Genomic DNA, 20,945 nt, shown 5'->3' on the forward strand with positions numbered 1-20,945 from the left:
CCTTTGCAAACACCTGGGCCTCGCATTTGAAAGACACTGGGGCCCTTTTATATTGGCAAGGTCCTGCCAGGTGGGGGTGGGTAGAACCAGGAAATTCTTCTGGCCTGGGAAAGTCTTGGCTCCTCCCAATTCTACTCTTGGAGCTCCAACTGCAACTGCAGGTAAGGCTGGGAAAGAGCTGGGGAGGGAAGGAGGGCAGCTGGCCAGGGAAAGGAGATGGCTGACGGGCCCTGGTTTGTCCCCAGCTCTGCCTGTCTCTGCTGGGTAACCTTGAGCAAGTCTCTTCCCCTCGGTGGGCCTCGGTTTGTCCATATGTATAATGGGAGACTAGGTGGTCTTTAAGGGCCTTCCTCATCTTCATCATCCTTTCTAAGCCCCACCCACCGACCACTGCCACGGAGAAATGGCAAAGCTAGGGTCAGAAGCCAGGTGGGCCAGGAAAGGAGACAGCTGAGCCTCAGTTCCCTTATCTGTCCGATGGGAACCAGAAAGTTCTGTGCTGCCCACCTCGTGGCTCTCAGCAGTAAGGAGACAGGGTAAGAAAGATGACTTCATTGGCGTTTATTAACAGAACACAGATGGGTTGGGGAAACACCAGCAGAGAGGGCACAGGGGCTGGCACAGCTGCACCAGGCCACCCTGCCCCACTGGAGGATGCCATGTGCAGGGGACCTGATCAGTCGTTTTCCCACCCCACCCTCATCTCTCAGGGAAGGAGGGACCCCAGGGCAGCCCCTCCCAAGCCTGGGGATTGAAGATGCCAAGGTCTCTGGCTACAGGCCTGGGGTGTCACCTGCCCTCTGCTCTCTGCCTCCACTCTCGTGTCCATGCCCAGGGACCCGCGTGCTGAAGCAGAGTGGGCAGCGCTGGGACCAGACAGCCATATGTGTGGACCACCTCCGAGTCTCTTAGTGGCCTGGTCGTCCACAGCCAAGGCCAATTCCCCAGCAGTGCCTGGAGCTGGAGGAAACAGTGAGGGCCACCAGGACAAGGGAGGAGGGAAGAGAGGGGCCCTGGGTCCTGACTATGACCCCTCGTTCCCACCTCCACAGTGCAGGTCAGGCACCTCCCTCCCTTCCCCGGTTCTAATCATGCACAGGGCTCCCCACACTAGAGGGCATGGGGTCCAGAGAGGGAAGTTGTGGGGTCCTCCTTCTTTCCCTCCCTCCACCCTCCTAATACCCAAGCTCAGGCAGTAGCCCCTCTGCTCTGTCCTCTGCAGGCTTCCCGCCTCTACCCTGTCCCCTCTATTCCACCTTGCACACTGAGCCAGAAGGATATTCTATCTAAAGCACATGATCATGCAAATCCCCTGCCCGCCCACGTCCCTGGCTCCCCCTCCCCATCAATCTTCATTCCCACTTGAATCCTTTTGTAACCTGGTAACACCTGCTTCTCCCACCACTCTCCCGCTCTCCTCGCTCACTCACCCTTGGTCTCTCCCCAGGCCGCCTCCTGGTCCCAGGGGAGGAGAAGGGGGCTATATTCTGACCTCCACACCTTGGCTGGATCAACGCCTTGGCCAGAGGCCCTCCCCACCCTGCCGTCCTCTTCCTCTCTCTCTCTCCAAACTTGCCCATCCTCCAGGGCCCTCAGGTCCCACCTCCTTCAGGAAACCTGGCCTGCACACGTGAACCCACAGGGATCTTTCTCCCACTTGACTTGATAACCCTTGATGCCCGGGGCCTCATGGGCCTCGAGACAACCTGAGTGTCCCTGCCCAGCTCAAGATTCTGATTCGTTTAAGTGTATGGGGCAGGCTCCCCAAGAGAAGAGAAGGGACTGGGCCCTGAACGGAGATGAGAGGGTGGTGCCAGTTGCCACATGAGAAAGGGAGCTGGCTGGTCAGGAGGCCTGGGGTCCAGTCCCTTCTGTCGTGTGACCTTGGGCCTCAGTCTGTCCATCTGTGAAGTAAGGGCTGAGCTGGCTCATTCTCAGCTTTGAGTGTGTATGTGTGTGTGTGTGTGTGTGTGTGTGTGTGTGTGTGTGTGTGTGTGTGTTGGGAGTAGACAGAGGTTTTAGGAGAGGCAGAGGCCACAAAGAGGGTCTTGCTCTGGGGACCGGCATCACCATGGCAACCTCCCGCAGCCTCAGGCCTCTCAGAACCCCAGAGGGTGCGTGGCAACCCTTGGGGGCCGGCAGGGCCTCCTGTCTGCCTGCTTCCCATCTCACATCATGGATTCCTCCTCCTCTGCAATCTCTCGGTCCACCTCGATGGCCGTGTTCTCGAAGCTGGTGATGCCCCCGTACTTGCGCATGTGCACCATCAGTGGCTTGGGGGACTGGCTCCCGGCCAGCGTGGCCACGTACATGCCTGTCCGGTTCTCCTCCAGCGACGGGCCCCAATCTAGGGCTGGCCGGCTGGCCTGCTGGAGCCGCTGCAGCAGAGCAACCACAGGGCTGAGAACCAGGGCTCAGGGACTGCTTCCAGGGTCACCGGCAAAACACCGCGTCACCTGGATTAGTCTGTGCAACAACCCGGGGAAAGGGCGGGGGCACTGTCACTTCCCCAAGGGAGTGAGTCACATGCCTGGGGAGAATTCTGCACTGCCACTCACAAGTTGGGTGGCCTTTGGGCACGGAATTTAAGCTCTGCTTCCAGCATCTGTAACTTGGGAATCATGATGCCTTCAAAGGGTGGTTAGGAAGGCACTGGGGCGAAGCACTCAGCAGGGTGCTGGGAACAGAGTAAGGCCCAGTAAATGGTGGCTGTTGTTATGGTTACATGGCAGGCAGTCCAGGAGTCCACTCTGGGTCCCTCCCCTAAATGCTGAGTCCTGAAGAGCTGGGAGCTTTGGGGAGAGAGCCATGCACTGGGAAGATGGAGACAGAGTGGCCATGGTCGGTCTGACTCAGATGTCTGACCTTTCCCTCTCCAAGCTCCAGTTTCCATGGAAGGAGGGAGCTAAGGTGATGACTAAGCCTGGACATTCTAAGGTTCTGTCTTCCTCAGACCAAATTCCCAAAGCCCTCTGCCTGCCCTGTCAGGGAGAAGAGCCCCAAACTCTTCAATGAAGGGAGACAACCAACATTAAGTGGAGCCTACTGGGTGTACATTCCAAGGGAGATAATGTGTGCCATGCCCTTAGCATGGGGCCTAGCACAGCTCTATACTCAAAGCACGGTGATGCCCATTAAAATGTATAGACAGCAATGTTATCCCACCACTCAGGAACCTGCCAAAGGCTTGTCATCTCACTTGGAACGAAATCCAAAGTGCTCACATGGCCGCCATGTCCTGACCCCTGTCTACCTTCGTGATCTTGGCTCCCGCCACTCTCTCTCCACCCCCTCTGATCCAGTCTCGCTGACCTCAAACGTGCCAGCCCCTCCTGCCTCAGGGCCTTTGCACTGACTGTCCTTCTCCCTGGAATGCTCTCCCCTTAGACATCTAAACCAATCACCTTGGCGATTTCGTCAGGTCTCTGTCACCTCCTCAGAGAGGTCTCCCCTGGTGACCCTGGCCAGAACACCGTCCTCCATCACTCTCTATTCCTGTACTCTGGTTTTGTTAGGTTTTGTTTTGTTTTTAAGTATTGCACTTACCACTGCCTTCATGTGTTTGTTTGTTTATTGTCCATCTCCCGCATTAAAATACAAGCTCCCTGAGTTTAAGGACTTAGATTTGTTTACAGCTGCACACTAGTGCCTAGACCAAGGTTTCCCAACCTGAGAGCACCACTGACATTGTGGCCTAGGAGGTGTTCTGCCCATTGAACCCTGTGTAGCAGGATCCCTGACCTCTAGATGCCAGTAGCATTCCCCCTCCAACCCCACCCTCTCAGGACAATCAAAAATGTCTCCAGACATTGCCAAGGGTGCCTTGAGGGCAAAATCACCCCTGATTTTGAGGTGAGAACCCTGCAGCTTAGAACTGAGCACTCACCGGGTCCCAGCTCTGTGCTAAGTATGGACTTATTTAATCCTTACACTATCCCTATGAGAGGGGTATTATTATTACCTCCACCGCCCCACACACAGATGCTGTCTGAAAGTACGGTTCAGAGACATTAGTTAAGTTGGCCAAGGTCACACCGGTGGGAAGCGGTGGTGTGGCATTTGAATCCAGGCAGTCTTGACCCCATCCTGAACTTTAAAAATACCCTGCTTTTCTGCCTGTCAAAGTACTGACTTCGTTGATGAGCTTTTTTTCTTCTCACAGCAACTGTATGGGCAGTTATCACTGTACTCATTTTTTTTCTTTTTTCTTTTTTTTTTTTAGGGGAAAGCACAAACGCAGTCCCCCACTACTACAAATTCTGCAGTCGAGTTTCCCACGTTTGGGGAAATCGCAGGCATCAGCACATCAGAGTGCAATGGATGAGCCGCGCACTGCAGAACCACCTTTGTGATCACGGTATCTCCCCTGACAGGTAAGGATCACCGTCCTCATTTTAAGGACTGAGAAAGCAAGGTTCAGAGAGGTGCGTTCACTTGCTTAGGGTCACAAAGCTGGCAAGTGGCAGACCCAGGATTCCGATCCTAGTGTGTCAGTGCTGGGAAGCTTGGTCTCTGAAGGTGGCACCCCTGAGTGGGGCAATGACTTCTCTGTGGGGCTCACTGATCCCTCAACAACCTGTCCCCTCCGCCTGGCTGTGGGCAGCGGGGGCAGCAGGACAGGAGGGAGGCAAAGCAAGGCTTGGGAACCATGAGCTTCCTGGGAGCTGGAGCCCTCCTCCTTCCCTTCGCAGACACCCTGGCTCTCAACAAGGAGACAAGTTTCCTTTAGCAGCACAGGTGGGGCTCCTGAGGTTCAGAAAAGGAAAGGGGTTTGCCTCAAGTCGTACAGCAGTTGGAGACAGAGCAGTGGCTGGACTCCAGGACTCCCCTGTGATCTGCGCAGCGTGACCACAGCGCACTTCTGCCAGGGAAGGGCTCTGAGCCTCCCTCCAGAAGCTGGAAGGTGGGGCAAGGGACAGCCAAGGAACAGTGGAGGTGTATGAGGTAGGGGGGTGGGCAGTAGTGAGCTGGTTAGCAGGCTGGGGACGGGTGGAGGGTCACAGGAGCCCTGATTTGTAGCCAATCTCACTGTTGTAATTTATCCCCACCCTTGTCAATTTCAAGCTCTCAATGGTTTAACAACTGGGTCACAGTATTTCTGAATATTTAACAATTAGCTCTCATGGAGCAGTACTAGGGGCTCCAGCACACCTCTGATGGTGTGTGTGTGTGTCCCAAGGCGGTCTCTGGGCCCTAGCAGGCTCACTCAGCTCCGCTCACTATGACAGCCTCTTGCCACCAGAGGACTCCACACCCACGGCCTCAGAAGTGGAGGGCTCAGACACAGATGTAGAGAACAAACGTATGGACACCAAGGGGGGAAAGTGGGGGTGGGGGTGGTGGGATGAACTGGGAGATTGGGATTGACGTATATACACTAATATGTATAAAATAGATAAATAATAAAAACCTGCTCTATAAAAAAATACATTAAATTAAAAAATTTTAAAAAAAAAGAAGAAATGGAGGGCTCAGTGTGCAGAGGGCACTTGAGGCTCAGAGAGGGGTGGGATCTCCAGCAGCTGCACGGCATCCCAGCATGTCCACTGGCCCACAAAGGGTCCCCATTCACCGCTTCCGAGCCTGCAGAATCCCATACCAAACAGCTTGCACTCTGTATGCTTTCTGGGTCTCTCCACAAAACCCTGGCCGTGGGCAGGGCTCCCCGTCACCGGAGGAGTGTGACAGCCCACCCCTGGGGTCCTTCAGTGTTGCCTCTGACCCTGAGTTCCACAGGGAAGCTAGCGACCCGAGTTCAAGTCCTGACCCCTGCCCAACTCACCATGGGACCTTGGATAAGTCCCTTGTCCTTTCAGGTTCCCCCAAGACACGTGGGCACTGGCCAGTATCCATGGTCTTTGGATCGTGCCCCTCCCTTGCCAGGGGCCCCGGGTGGTGGGAGGGGCCACAGGACAGGACTCTGGCCCCAGAGCCTGCCACAGACCAAGCAGATCTGAGCTGATTCATAGCCCAGGCCATTGGTTAGAAAAAAATGCTCTTCCCAGTTAAAAGAATCCTGCAGGCCCTGGAAAAGGTGTTGGAGCAGACGTGTTTTCTGTTCTAGAGGTTGGGCCCAGGGCAGGGCCACAGGTTGGGGGGCTGGGAGCAGGCAGGGGTGGGGCAGACTCACCTCCCAGAGCGAGCCCTCCTCTCGAAGCACAGCCACCAGCATGCCGGCTGGGATCATGAGGCAGGACAGCAGGCCCATCAGGATGCCCAGCAGCTCCGCCCAGGCTGGGAAGCGGTAGCTGCCATATTCTGAGGGCTGGTACTTGACGATGCTATACACCAGCAGGGCCTGCAGGTGGGGGGCTCCCAGCATCAAAGTGGGCCTCGGGCATGGTCCAGGGCTCGGGATAGCCCAGGTCTGAGCTATCTTAAAGCCTGAGATAGCTCAGCCCAGGGCCATCCAAGGCCTGAGAGAGCCCAGCCCAGAACCACCCAGTTTCTGAGATATCCCAGTCCTAAGCTGTACCAGAACCTGAGATGGTCCATCTTTGGAGCCTTTGCAAGTCCTCAGACAGCCCTGCCCCAAGCTGACCCAACGCCAAGACCTGAGACAGCCCAGCTCTGAGGCGCCCTAGTTCCTGAGACGGCCTATCCCTGAGCTGCTCTGACCCCAGCCTTAAGGCTCTGAGGCCTGAGAAAGCCCTACTCATTTTGCCAGCCAAACGCAGGACCAGGCTCATCACAGCTACAAAAGCTGGGGGCATCAAGGGGCAGGGGAGTAGACCAGGATCCCGGTGCCCGCTCCACCCCTCAGCCCCGACAGAAGTCCACCGTGGGCCAGGGCAGTCCTACCAGACTGAACGCCCAGAGGGGCCCTGCTCTCAGCCCTGAGTCCCCAGCCAGCAGCCCTCCCTCCCACCCCCGGTTACCAGGAGCGTGGCCGGGGACAGGAACAACCAGCAGGCCCTGAAGTAGAGGCCCGGCTTGAAGCCCAGCATCATGTGGATATCCCGGCAGAACCTCTGGATGCCTGCACAGGGGAGGGAGGAGAATGGTCCCACCCGCAGCCCCACAGGCGCCAGCAGCCCCTCCTCCACTCCAGCTGCCCCCACCGGAAACCCTGGCCCTCGGGACCAGGAACCCAGTGCAGGGGGGCTCCAGGGTAGACTCCCACTCTCCCACGGTGGGGAGCCTGACTCCGCCTCCCATGGCCCCTCTCACCATACACCCGGGTGACAGCGAGGCACGTGGTGATCACCACCACCATTAGCCCGAAGCTGGCGCTGTAGTCGTCCAGAAGGACCAGCCAGTACATGCCCCCCTGGAACATAAGTCGCAGCTCTGGGGTCCCCTCATCCCAGCCTCTCTCCCTGATGCCACCCCTTCCCCGGGCAGGAAGTGAGCAGGAAGCAGCCAGACCGGCGGGGAGGGCAAGATGATGACAGTGTGACTGCTGTCTGCCTGCCGAGCCCTTTATACACATCATCTGATTTGAGTCTCACAACAAGCCTAGATGTAGACCCCATTTTATCAGTGGGAAAACAGCCTCAGGGAGGTGAAACCACTTGTCCTGAGGTCGCTTAGCAAATGCAGGAGCGAGGCTTGAACCCAGGTCTTTCAGACTCCAACGTCAGGACTCTGGGTCATAGGCCAAGCTGCCCCTTGGGAAAGAGGGCCTGGGGTGGACTAGGTTCCTCCCAAGGGGGAAGAAGCAGGTAGCTCAGGGAGTGCTTGGCCTGGCCGCAGACGGTGCCGCAGGTGTCTGCCCCAGCCTTGCCCACCAGCTGCCCGCCCACCCCGCAGCGCCACTCACATCCGTGGTGAGGACCAGCCCCATCAGGTACATGGCCACGCAGATGAGCCCTGAGAACACAGCCTTCTTGGGCCGCAGGTAATACGGGAACTCATCTGTAACAGCTGTCACAATGGTCTCCAGGAAGGCAAACTGCGGGGGAGAAGGGGGGGTCAGAGTTCTGTCCCACCACACACATACAAACACACACAGATACACATCCCACAGACACACACAGGTACACACATAGATATACACAGACACATCACACAGATACACATCACACACATGACAGACACATCACACGAAGACATACACAGATACACAGTCACACACGCACAGACACACATATAGATACACACATCACACACAGATACACACGCACAGAGACACAGACACACACCACAAGGTGCACCCCCACTGGCGTGGAGCAGCTCACCTGGCTGTCCAAGCCAAGAGTCAGCAGCATGAAGAAGAAGAGGAAGGACCAGAAGGGCGATAGAGGCAGCATGGTCATGGCCTGTGGATAGACGACAAAGGCCAGGCCAGGGCCTGGGCCAAGGGCACACGGGGTCAGCAGTCTGGGGAGCGCGGGGGTCCCACATCCGTACTCAAATGCACATGGTCGCTTACACCCACTTGGGCACACTTGGTTCAGCCAGACCCAGAGATGTACACTCACTGCACACTTCCAACACTTTCTTAATTTTTAGGATACAGGCCAGCACACTGTCGGTGCTCCATAAACACAGGTTGATAAAATAAATGAATTAATAATGAGTACATGAGAAAACACAAGACCAAATAGAAAACCTCATTTGAATACACTTCTGTACACAATCATTTGCACAGACAGTTCCACGAACACACATACTCAGACACTCCCATTGGCACAAGACACTGATTCACATCATTCAAACCCTCAATGAACTTGCACAGCCATCTGCACACAGGTTGTGACTCATCTGGACAAGCAAGGCAAGTTCCTAAGATGCGACAAAACAAGACAATCTCCTACAGAAAGTCACTTATCTCCAGACACAGGTTGACACACACTCATTTGTACACTCATCCCTTTGCTCTAGGACACCCAGAGAGCAGCTAAGACACATTCATTCGTGTGCACGCACACGCACACGACATACCCATCCACAACCTTGCTGGGCCACACGTATGTTAACTTGCCCAGCCCAGCTGTCCCCGACACACCCTCCACCCACCAGGGCTGGGCAGCCTGCTCACCTGCTTTGGCTACTTGGTCCACAGGCACACCCAGCTCCTGAGACATGTAGCCCAGCACGGAGAAGATGGCAAAGCCAGCCAGGATGCTGGTGATGGCGTTGCCCAGGGTGACGATGAAGGTGTCTCTGCCGGGAGAAGTCCAGGCACAGGCCAGGGTGAGCGGGCCACGGCCTCACCCACGAGGCCCTCCCCAGCCAGCCACTCTCCTCCCCACTCCAGCCCCTGGGGTCTGGGAGGCAGCCCTGACCTATAGATGTTCTGGTGAAACGTGTTGTAGGACGCAAAGGTGAGGAGCCCCCCGAAGCCCACACCCAGGGAGTAGAAGATCTGAAGAGCAGCTTCGATCCACACCTGTGGCAGGAAAGGATGCAGATGGAGGGCAGAGAGAAGGGGCTGGCACCCCATGGTGTCCAGAGGAGGAAGAGGTGGGGCAAGAGCCGGTCGACAGGTCCAGGGACGCTGTGGTGACGAGCCTGGCTCACGAGCGACAGCGGCAGGAAGCAAGCCCTGCTCCGACACTTACACTGCAGGACCTGGGCAGATCCCTTCCCCTCTCCGGGCCTCAGTTTCCCCATCCAGGATCTAGGAGATACTCTCTAAGCTTGGTCCGGTTTTGAAGGAAGTAGTGCCTCGTGTAAATTTTCAGTAGATGCATACTGACAATAAGCCCCTGTAACCCCTTTACTTCCTCCCTAGAGTTGGAGGGACCTGAATTTGAATCCCAGCTCTACCATTTTTTATCTGTGTAACCTGGCCAGGCCACATCTGCTCTCCAGGCCTCAGGGCCCTCGTCTGTACTGAGGGGATAGGCACAGTACCTCCCTCATAGGGTGGTGGTAAGGATTACGTAACTACATACATGCAAAGTGCTAGAGCAGGGTCAGGCACAGTCATCCATCAACAAATAAGAAACGTTAGGTGTCAGTACCATTGTTGTCTCTATTATTATTACTAATGCCCTCCTTGGGGTTTGGAGTCAGACAGATCAGGGCGGAAATCCCAACTCTGCCAACTCCCTAGTCATGTGACCTTAAGCTTAGCACCAACTCTTTTGCGCCTCAGCTTCTTCATCTGTAAAATGAGAGAATAATGTCTACTGCATAGGATTGTGAATAATAATCAAGGAAAGTGCCAAGCACAGCGCCTGGTACAGGGGGCTCACCATGTGGAAGCTCCTTTCCCCCACCCCCTCTTTTCCCAGGGAGCCCTCTTTCCACTCCCCAGCCTGACTCCTCCCTCCGCACGCAGGCTTTGAGGGCCTCACCTTGGAAGACAACAGGTGGTGGAACTGCGGGGTGAGATAGAACTGGATGCCCTTCCAGGCCCCTGGGAGGGTGACTCCACGGACCAGCAGCATAAGCAGGATGAGGTAGGGGAACGTGGCCGTGAAATACACCACCTGAGAGACAGTAAGGGGGGTGACCTTCCCTCTCCTCTGCTCCTCTCACAAATCCCCACCTTACCAACTCACCTGCCCAACCCAAGCTGGGACCAGCCACCGTGCTCTGTCTCCTTCCCTCACTCCCTCCACACATCACTGCTGTCCAAGGCTGTTCCCACCCTTCCACTCTCTCCAGCTCCACTGCACCCTGGTCCAGGCCCCCTGCAAACCCAGCCTGCATGGTCATCAGACATTGGACACGCCCAAACTCCCCTCTGCCGCGCCTCTGCCTGTTCCCAAACCTCCAGCCTTGCCCTCAGCAAACACCATCAAGTCTCAAGCCCCTCGCCGCCTTGGCTTGCACCACGATAACCTCTCCTGGCTTTCTAATGGTCTCTACGCTGTCTTTCTAGTCTTTCTTTTAGTGGTTCTCTTCCTCGTGGACAACGTCTCTCAGCACTTTGCAGAGGGACAAGTTCTAATTTATAAATGATTGAGTAAACCACTCAGAAGGTTTCCAAGTCCTTCTGAAACAGCTTTATGGCCCTTCCTGCCCTTCATAACCTAAAACCGGTGTCTGCGGCTTTCTCTTCCCAGCATCTAGCTGGCCTTCTTCAGATAACAGTCACCTGACTTTCCCACCTGGTGCTGACTCCATTCCCAGCCCCAGCCAAGCCGAGCACTCCACCCTCCTGCCCACGGTGACTGGTTCAGGGATGGGTATAAGACCTATGTATCCAGTGAGACTCAATTCTAGGATTTTTGAAACTTGGGGCAAGGGAGAACACTAAGCAGGTAAGATGTAAGCCTAGAGCTGCTAGCGGCAACCTCGTGAAAAATGTAGCCTGAGAAGGAAGCCAATCTGGAGGAAAGTACTGCTGAGACACCAAGAGAACGACATTCCTGATAACTCCAACTGAACCTCTAGATCCAGCCATGCCTGAAGCAGACCCTCTAGACTTTCCAATTGAGTGTGACAACTGGGTTCTAGTGCTTGCATTTCAAAGAGCCGTCACTCATACCCACCCTCCAAGCGTTCAGTGAACACTTGCTGAGGTTCTTCAAAGTGCCAAGCACTAGGTTAGGAAAGAAGCTTGAATAACAGATAGGTCCCACTCTTGGCATGTTTCTAGTCTAGTGAGCCAGCCTAGCCACCGTCCAGGCTCACCTCCACATCTTTCTTCAGGCAGTGCCTCCCTCCCCCAGTCTCAATGCACTCTCCCACCCCCTCTTCCCAGTTGAAGTCCATTCATCCTCTCAGGCTCAGTCCACACCCTGCCTCCTCAGGAAGACCTCACCCTTCCCAGCCTCTCAAGCCTCCGGGGCCTCCCAGCTTCACCTTGCCCGAGGACTTCACACCCTTGAGGATACAGAGGAACACGATGACCCAGGCAAGCAGCAGGCAAAGGCAGAGGTTCCAGCGGATCTGCCCAGGACTTCCGATGCCCCGGCTGCCTTGGATGTGGAGAACGTAGCGGCTGTGGGAGACAAGGTCTGAATGTCCTCTGGTGACCCTGCCATGCTCCACAGACATGGAGTAAAGCTGTGGCCAGCCTGCGAGACTATCCTGGCTTTTTTCTATTTGATTCCTCTCCATCCTTCTCTGACCAGCTCAGCACCCACGAGGTGGGCCTCTACAGACCCCATCACGCAGGCTGCCTTCCTCTTCAATTTCCATCTGGGTCTGGCTAATGGGAGTCAACAGCAGGAGACTGGATGATGGGTTGGGGTATTTGCACACACGTGTACACATGTACACGCATACATGCACGCACGTCCTCAGAGGGTCTGGCTGTGACTGCCTTCTTCTACAGCACAGCTTTTGTTGGGCAGCCCTTCCTCCAAGGCTTCAGATTTCCCCTGGTTCCAGTAACACTGCCTCCTTGCCTCAGGGGTGGTATGGCTGTCCCTCTTGCTGGTGCCTCACCTTTCCATGTGGATCCCCTCTGTAAAGTCCCTCCACTCACTCAACTCCCTTCAGCCCTGTGAGAGTGACAATCTGCTTCCTGCCTGCTCTGCAACTGATGCAGTGGGCCACGGCGTTGCCATGGAGACCCCTGGCAGCTGCCAGTGACCATGTCATGTTCTTTGGCTTTTAGCTGCATACCCAAGCCCTTCCCCACTGGTCAGACATACTCCTCAGCAGGTGCAGACACTTTGGATGGACTTTAAATGGATAAACGGATGGACCATGTAATATGTGAGGGTTGGAGATTAAAACATTTCAAGACATGGGGCTCATTTGGGGGAAAATTCCTAAGAGCAGCCTTTTGCAGGTAAAGGGTTGGGGGTATCTGGTCTGTGTCCTCTGGTCAACCAATGGTCCCCACCTAGGAACAAGGCTACTCTGGAATGTTCCAGAATAAGATCAGGGATCAGGAGGCCTTGGTTCCAGTACTGCCTCTGCCAGTAAGTACTGAGCAAGCCTCTGGGCCTTGTTTTCTCAGCTATAAAGTGGGACTTTGGGACAGGCCAATGGGCAACGATGCCCTTTTGATACCCACCATTCACAGGCGCTTACAATGTGCCTGGCACTGTGTTAAGGGTTTTACCTGCATTACCTGCATAATTCTCATAGCAACCCCTTACTCTCCTATAGTCTTCTCTCTCCTGTTAGACTAACCTGAGATGATCCTGTATGATCATGGCCCCTTCTAAGTGCCTTACCCACTAGTACAGTCGGTACTCAATAAATACAGATTGAAAGAACGAATGAGTGATTGACTGACTGATACTGATACCATCCTTTGAAGCAGGGACTCTTATTACCCCCTTGAGCAGAGGAGGAAACTGAGGCTTCAAAAGTTGACGATTACTGTTATCATCAGCATCATTACTATCAGCTAGCACTTATTGAGCACTCACTATCCACCAGGCTGGGCAGCACAATTTATATGCTTTCTTTCCTTTAATCCTCACAGTAACCTTCAAATACTATTAGCACACCGACTTCAAAGATAAAGCATCAGAAGCAAAAGAAATTGTTCAGGGCCACACAGCTGGCCAGGTGAAGAGCTGGGATTAGAACCCAGAGTCCGCCTAACACTAGCACCTGAGCTTGGCCTTTGAGGTGCATGCTGAGCCCCTTGGGGACACAGGCACACTCCTGCCCTCTGTCCCTCCCTGACCGCTGCTGGGCCGGCGGGGGCCTGACCTCCAGTACTCCTCGCTGGGGCTGACGGTGCTGGTGAGGTTGAGGGGCAGGGCCCCGTTGCCGTCCTTGGAGCCTCTGTGCTCGAGGCAGAGGTCCGTGTTCCACCAGTTGCCACAGTGCTCCCAGGGCAGGTTGCTGGTGAGGGAGGCGAAGAGGTAGAAGAGGACGTAGGCGATGATCATGTTGTAGTAGATGGCCACCAGGCCCACGATGAGCAGCATGGCCGCGCCGGCACCTGGGCGGGGGAGCGGGCGGCCTTCAGGCCAAGGAAGCCATCCCCTTCCTGGGTTTCACGTCCCTCTCTGCCTACAGGTTGTGGCGGGAACCTCCCCGCCTCCCTCAGGCTCAGAGCACTCCACTGAAGCCTCACCTTTGAAGAGGGGGCTGATTTTCCAGACAGCCAGGGGCCCCAGGCTGGAGAACTGGCCCAGAGAGAGCTCGAGGAAGAAGAGGGGGATGCCGCAGATGGCCAGCATGAGGAAGTAGGGCACAAGGAAGGCGCCTGCGAGGAGGAGGAGGAGGAGGAGGGAGGGTGGGGAGGGTCTGGGGGTGGGCTCCCCCTAAAGCCCAGCTCTAGCCCCGCCCCGCCCCTCCCCTGACTGGCAGGCACCACCACTTCCCACGTGGATTAGGGCTGGGCACTGCAGGACTGTCTTCTCTTATGCCAGGAGATCACTGAGGGCCAAGGGGCCGGGGGTGGGGGCGGGATTTACTCACCTCTGTAGCCCCAGCGCCCAGGCCAGGACTGGGCTCAGAGCAGACATTGAGTGAATGAATGAACAAATGAGTGAATGAATAAGTGCATTCCCTGCCAGAGAAAGTACAAACCCCTCAGTACAGAAATCAATGCCCTGCAGAACGTGGCTCCAGTCTGCTGCCTCTCCCCTCTCCCCAGCGCCACCTCAGATGCTTGTGGCTGCCTCCTATGGTCCCATGTGCCCAGCATCCCTTCCCCTTTTCTTCTCATATCAGCAGCCAGCTCCTTTACAGGACTGCCCACCACCATATGGCTCTGGAAGTGCTGCCAGTCACACCAGCCAACCCCTGCCCACCCCTTCCTGGGCACACATCCCGAGGCAGGCCAATTAGATACCTTCCCTGCAATTCTATATAAATTCATTCAGAGAGAGCAGTGCTGGGAAGGAAGTCATTCCAGAGTTGTCTGTGGCCACCCCCGACCCACCTGTAAGGAGGAAGCCTGGTCCAGGGAAAAAGGAGGTCAGCACACAGAGAGGAAAGAAGCATCAGAACCAGGGAGAGAGAGGACAGAGACAACTATGGACATCCCTGAGTTCCTGGAGCTTTGGAGGTCAGCACTTGTCCCACACTTCCCAGTCATCCCAATTCATCTCGTCCTTGCTTCACCTAGTTTTACTTGGATTTCTGTCACTCTGCCAATATGCGCTTCTTTAAGGAGTTTGGTAGAGTTGGGAGGAGACACAGTGCTGGTGGGAGCGCATTGGCTCTGGAGACGGTAGCCCTGGGGTGGAATGTTGGATCCCCATCGTGTGACCTTGGGCAAGGAACTTGGCCTCTCCAAGCACTGCTGCCTCATCAAGACGGTGCCCACCCAGGTGGTTGTCATCAGGGTTAAATGAGACAGGCCTGGAGAGCACCGAGCCTGGGGCCTGGCCGATGGTGAGTGCTAACCCCAGCTATTGTTAATGAGACTTAGAACAGCCACTTGATGGAGAGGCAGGGACAGAGAATCTGTTTAAGATGGAAGAGATGCTGTGTTTGCAGCGTGAATGGAAGGAACAAGAGAGGAGGCTAGATTGAAGATTCAAGAGCAGGAATGACTGATGGAGGGAGCGAGGCTCCGGAGGAGGTGAGGTGGGAGAGGAGGGTGGGGAGAAGAGTGAGAGCCCAGTGATCACTGACAGGCAGACACGGCCCTTTATCACGAAGTAGAGGCAGCCCCCTCTGCCCATCACTCAGGGCCCAGGAAGCGCCAGGGCCTGTCGAGAGACCCGAGCGAGTATCCATGCTGGGGATGAGACAGGAAGGAGGGGACTGGGAGAGGAAAAGGGACACGGCAGGGTGAGCTCCCCCTTCCAGCCCCAGGTCACCGCTTCCAACTAATTCAGCCCAAGGTCACATAGGAGACAGTGGCCAAGGCCACTTAACACCTCACTCCACCCTGAGCCTTGGCCCATTGGACTAGATGCCCCTCACGCAGGCATCAGGCCCATACCTCCTCCGTTGGTGTAGGCTCGATAGGGGAAACGCCAGACGTTCCCCAGGCCTACACAGTAGCCGATGCAGGACAGCAGGAAGTCCAGCTTGCCTGTCCAGTTCCCCCGGTCTGCGGCAAAGTCCACGTCCAGGTCTACATCGCCCTGGTCACTGGGGGTCATCAGCAGGTCTGGGATGATGGGCTGCCAGTAAGAGAGACCAAAGGGGTGAGGGAGAAGGTGAGGCCAGGTTAAACTGGGACCCCCAAAATAAGAATATGGAATCAAACAGGGCTAAGTGCAAAGAACTCTATTGGTTCAGATAATCAACTGCTCTCACCTGGGCTGACAGGTTAATAGGCAGAAGCTCCTTGGGGTTTCAGGGGACTACAAACTTTTGAGACTAGCAGGGTGGCTCAGGCACTAAGAAAGCCACCTTGATCTTAGTTTGGCTAACACAGAGGTCCAATCAAGGGATGGTCCTATTTTGATGACGACAACGAACACGATCTTAATAACAGTTACCATGTGTGAGCACTTACCATGCACTCACTGCACTAAACATTTTGCTCACATCACCTGATTTCATTCCCAGAACAACTCTATGAGCTAAGTACTCATCTAAGGGAAACTGAGGCTCAAAGAGGTATTATGGCACACCCACAGTTTTTACAAGGCTGGCTAGTGGGAGAACTAGGTCTCAGGCCCAGAGCTTCCTGATGCTGAAGCCCGGGTCTTCAACCACCCAATGCTGGAGTTCTGCTACTCCATTCTGGGCACCATATTTTAAGAAAGACACTGGCAGTTTGGAGCATGTGCAGCTGACTAGATTGGAGTGTATTCAGGAAAGGCAGTTACAGGAGGACAAGAGGAAGAAGTGGGGCCCCTTAGCATAGAAAGGACGGGGCATGGAGGGAATGTGGGCTCCCCTGGGCTTAGATTTATGCTGTGTGGCTCAAGAAGGCCTACTGAGGACTGTGAATTTTAGCTCACAAGCAGGAAGAAGCTGCTGAAGCCCCAGTCTGCCTCAGAAAGTTGTAATCTTCCTGTCTCTGGAGGAAAGATGCATGCTCAGAGGGGAATGGGAACCAGCTGTCCCTAAGGTCCCCTCCTGTGATTTAAGGAGGGCAGGGAAGTCCACTGGGCATTCTCCCTTCAGGCTGGGGCTGGGCGATGGAGGCCTTCCTCCAGGTGCTTGGAACCCTGGCCCGAGAGATGAGTTAGTGTGTCCATGAGCTGTCCAGGCTTAGGGCCGGGAAGGAAGCCCAAAGTTACCAGGATGACTATCTAAAATTCAGACAGCAGTTCCCAGAAGTGACTCCAGGAATGGGTCAGGAGAAAGGGGCAGCTACACCTTTTCTGCTTGCCTCTGAAAGCCATGCCCCGTGGCAGAGGAGGATGGAGCTGCAAAGAAGGCCCATTATCAAATCATGTTCATGGTTTTCAGAGAGAAGAAAGGACCCTCCTGCTTCCTGCTGAGGAACAACTGTGGGGAAACAGTGATTCTACTGGACTGGGCATCAGGAGACCACGATTCTCATCCCAGGTCTGTACCAATTCACTGTGCAACTTTAGGAAAGACTGTTTTGAGTCTTGGTTTCCCCATATGGACACTGAAGGGATTGGATAGATCACTAATTCCAAAAACACGTCACTTGAAATGTTTGTAGATGTTTGGTGGAACAAAGGATTCTTCAATCAAAAAAGTTTGGGGAAAGCTGGGTTATCACAAGGTAAAACAGGTTTCTTTGCCGCAGGACTTGTCAGATCCTTTAATGGACCAATATGCGCTGTGACTCTCCAAGTAGGGACTAGAACAGACAGTATTCTCCAATTCTACTTAAGAAAAGGGTCTCAAGGAGCTAGGATGTTGGGATATACTTGGCAGAAATGCAAGTCTAGATAATCTTTAGCTCATAGTCGTCTGGCTCTGATGATCTGTGAGGCAAGATTCATCAAGGAGATTTCACCACAGTGGTCGAGGACCAGATCAGATCCCAGCTCAGGGACTCAGCAAATAGCTACCACCCGATTTGTTTTATCCCCTAAAATTGCCCTTCCTGGCACCAGTGCAAGTAGGTGTCTGCACGCAAATCAGGTGACAGAGGAAACCTTGCTGGGGATTTGTCATATGAGCATTGCTGGGATGAGGATGTGAAAGGAGAGTCCGAGTGTCACAGGACTGGAGGTGACAATGACACGGCTGCAATGACATGGTTAGGGCAACGGGCTCAGGTGGCAGAAATGTGGTAACAGCATTGGGCTCTCAGTGATAGTGACAACCATGGTGGTGATCCTGCCTGAAGCTGGCTATTGGGCAGAGGGGCAGTGGTGATGGGGGCAGCCTGGCATGATTATGGGTGATGCTGACAATGATGAAGAGCATGAAAAAGCTGCTTTTCAAGTAACTGGGCTCCAAGGGTTGAAACAAATACGTTGCTGGTGGTTCTTTAGCTGTGATCTCAAACATGCTGGGGTGAGGATAGCAGCAGCTCCTAGACCTGTATGAAACCCACCCCTTCCCTCTGATGCCCCTTTCCCCAAGTCTTCCTCTCCAGCTGGGTGAGCATCAGCCCTCTGGAACCACTCCCTCCCAGGTGAACTCCAAGAGGGATGGGGTAGCAGCCAGTTGACAGTGGCCCCTAGTATTGGGTGGGGAGGCAGACCTGTCACCCTGTGACCGCCCCCCCCCCCCCACCAGTCCCATTCAGGCCAGCTGGCAGGAGGCCCTGATAATGAGGTTCCTCTGATCCCTCCTGGGAAGTTGCTGCCCTTTCTATGTTCACAGAGCAGTCCCGGCTCTCTGTTTCCATGGTGACAAGAGTTCCAAGAGCAGGATGCTGCCAGCTCTTCCGTCCCCTCCTCCCCCAATCAGAGGGAAGCCTGCTCCTGCTCCAGGAACAGGGGATGGGGTCCTCCAAAGCTGAGCCAATCCAAAGCCCACATGGAGCCTCCAACCCCACCATGCGGTAAATCCCAGGAGGCTGGCACAGAGAGGACAGAACTAACTGAGAGACAGAGAAAAGCGACAAAATCAATGGGGCAGGGTTGGAAGCTTGATGAGTGGCTTCGCACTTCTGCCTGGGTGTGAGGCTCCCACCCCTGATCCCCCCACTCTCCACCCAGAGTCACACAGGAACACACATCTGAGTTTGCCAGACCACACCCCCTCTTTTAGGGGCCAACAGAGGTAGGTCACCAGCAGTGTCAGGGCTGGGAGAGGTACGACTTTCCAAGCCAAGGCTTTCATACCTCCTTCAGGATGAGAGAGACAGTAGGAATCTGGAGTCTGACTTCATCATTGTGCAGATTAGGAAAGTGAGTTTCAGAGGAGAAGGGGTGAGCCCAAGGTCAAACAGCAAGTTAAGGGCCGAGCAAAGCCAGGACTCAGACCTCTGACTCTCAGTCCCGTGCTCACCTCTGAATAACACTGCTGTAGCTGGCACTTCCTCACTCCCCGACCCCCTTCTCCTGGAGACCAAGGGAGGGGACACTGAGGCCAGGGGTCCCACCCCTACCCTGCTGGCCCTAGGTGGCTCAGCCCACCTTCAGGAAAACAGTAACCTGCACCCCTCAGTTTCCTTGTCTATAAATTGGGGATAATAAGACCTAGGGCCCAAAATTGTTGGAGGATTACTTGAGCTAAGGCTTCATACAACATGGCTATTTACATATTGAGTGGCCCTGTGCCAGTGAGGGGCGGGCGCTCTTGTGAGAAGACAGAGGAAGGAGGAGAGAGTAGGATGGAAAAGAACAGGGGCTGGACTCAAGAAGACCCAAAAGACCCACAAATGACCCCAACAAGTCACTTATGTCGGGAAACAAAAAGGACCCACTTATCACAGTGGTTCCACGCTCAGCTGCCCAAGGGCAGAGAGCTTGAACGAGTGTATGGTGGCGGTGGGTCTTGCGGGAGAGGGGACCGTCCACCACACCAGCAGCTGTGAGTTCACAGTATCCCCCGCCCCCAGGACTGTGGGGCCTGCTTTGGTGCTACACACTGGGGCTGGACCAGCAATGGTCCAGGTTAGAGAACAGACTTGCCCCAAGTCACAGGGTAAGCGGCATCTGTAGAAACAGTACCCAGGCGTTCTGACTCCTTGGCTAAGACTGGTACTTTTAAGCCAAAAGCTAGAAGACTTCCCCTGAGACTCTCCCTCTCCACATACATGTGACTTGGCTGGCAGGTCCAATCCCACAGGACAAGGTGGGGAGGGGCTGAGGTCTGGGCCCAGGGCTCCAGGAACACATAGACTTGGCCTTCTCTCTCATGCCAGCTTCCACCCCACCTCCATAGCCCTTGGGCCTCCCATTTCCTCCCTCCTTGCCTTTGCCTCCCTCGTGCCCTGCTGAGGGGCAGCCTGGGGTCTTAGCAGGGAAGCCAAAGCTGCCAGGAGAACGAAGGGGGTGGGGAGGGAGCAGGTGGTGGGCACTGCAGGGCAGGAGCACTGGCCGGAAACCAGGGCCCCCCTGCTGGCTTCAGCGCAGAGTGCACGGATGAGGACCTGCTCCAAGCCCCCACCCGCGACCAGTCCTGCTCAAGGCTGTCTCAGCTATTCTAACATCTCCCACCCACCCCACATCAGCCCCTGGGGGAACTGGACCCGGGTACTGGGGAAGGGCGGGTGCCTGGCCCCAGCACCCCTACCTCGTGCCTCCTGTGGCTTGAGACACCTGTTCGCAGGACCTGACCCAGTGAACCCCAGGCCCCATCACACTGCATCCGGACCCCCGGAAGGGGAAGGCCACCCTCCACCCCATGCAGGCTGTGACCCCGCCCCTCCCTGCAATCCAGCTCTGCCGGCCTCCTCCGGAGCCCTGAGCCGGTTGCAGGTGCCCTCTCCCACCCTCCCAGGGGGCTCGAGAGGGGGCGGGCCTCCGCACCCCTCCCTCAGGTGCGCCCCTGCCCTCGTGCCCTACCTTGCTGAGGTGAGCTCCCTGGAGCTTCTTCATCTTGGAGGGTGGGTCTCTGGGGCTTCCCGGCTGGGCTTTCCCTGAGCGCAGAGAGCGAGCGAGGGAGCAAGAGATCTCACCGCCAGCCGGCTGCCGCGTCTTGGCCTCGGCGACTCCTGAGCACCGGCTGGGGAGCCGCGGGAGGAGGCGCTGCCGTCCGTCGGCTGCCGGGCGCTGCAAACGCCCTGCCTCTCCCTGCGCAGCGCCCTAGGCTGGGGAGGGGAGCACCGCTGCGCCCGCGTAGACAGACAGACGGGCTGACTGACTGACAGCAGGGGGATGCGCGCCCCCGCACGCAGA

At 55.6% G+C, this 20,945-nt stretch overlaps 1 protein-coding gene across 7 annotated transcripts; it reads right to left on the bottom strand.

Annotated features, from left to right (window-relative positions):
* Nucleotides 1–546: 546 nt before the first annotated feature.
* On the bottom strand, nucleotides 547–20,814 carry SLC6A7 (solute carrier family 6 member 7). 7 transcript variants are annotated; one of them, XM_082454184.1, is made up of 14 exons: nucleotides 20,613–20,811; nucleotides 15,713–15,896; nucleotides 13,889–14,020; nucleotides 13,519–13,753; nucleotides 11,704–11,842; nucleotides 10,248–10,382; nucleotides 9,231–9,334; nucleotides 8,984–9,108; nucleotides 8,181–8,293; nucleotides 7,763–7,894; nucleotides 7,171–7,270; nucleotides 6,879–6,979; nucleotides 6,131–6,298; nucleotides 547–960 (listed from the first exon to the last, which is right to left on the bottom strand). In XM_082454184.1, exons 1-14 carry the CDS (start codon nucleotides 20,643–20,645, stop codon nucleotides 790–792), a joined length of 1,872 nt encoding a protein of 623 aa, XP_082310310.1. In that variant the 5' UTR covers nucleotides 20,646–20,811; the 3' UTR covers nucleotides 547–789. The 7 variants fall into 7 exon arrangements, with proteins under 7 accessions (XP_082310310.1, XP_082310308.1, XP_082310314.1 ...); XM_082454182.1 differs by lacking the exon at nucleotides 547–960 and adding an exon at nucleotides 2,154–2,378 and having other exon boundaries at nucleotides 20,613–20,810; XM_082454188.1 differs by lacking the exons at nucleotides 547–960; nucleotides 20,613–20,811 and adding exons at nucleotides 2,154–2,378; nucleotides 14,236–14,716 and having other exon boundaries at nucleotides 15,713–15,771.
* Nucleotides 20,815–20,945: the final 131 nt, after the last annotated feature.

This window comes from Balaenoptera physalus (genome assembly GCF_965194825.1).
Source record: "Balaenoptera physalus genome assembly, chromosome: 3".
Classification (NCBI taxonomy): Eukaryota; Metazoa; Chordata; class Mammalia; order Artiodactyla; family Balaenopteridae; genus Balaenoptera; species Balaenoptera physalus.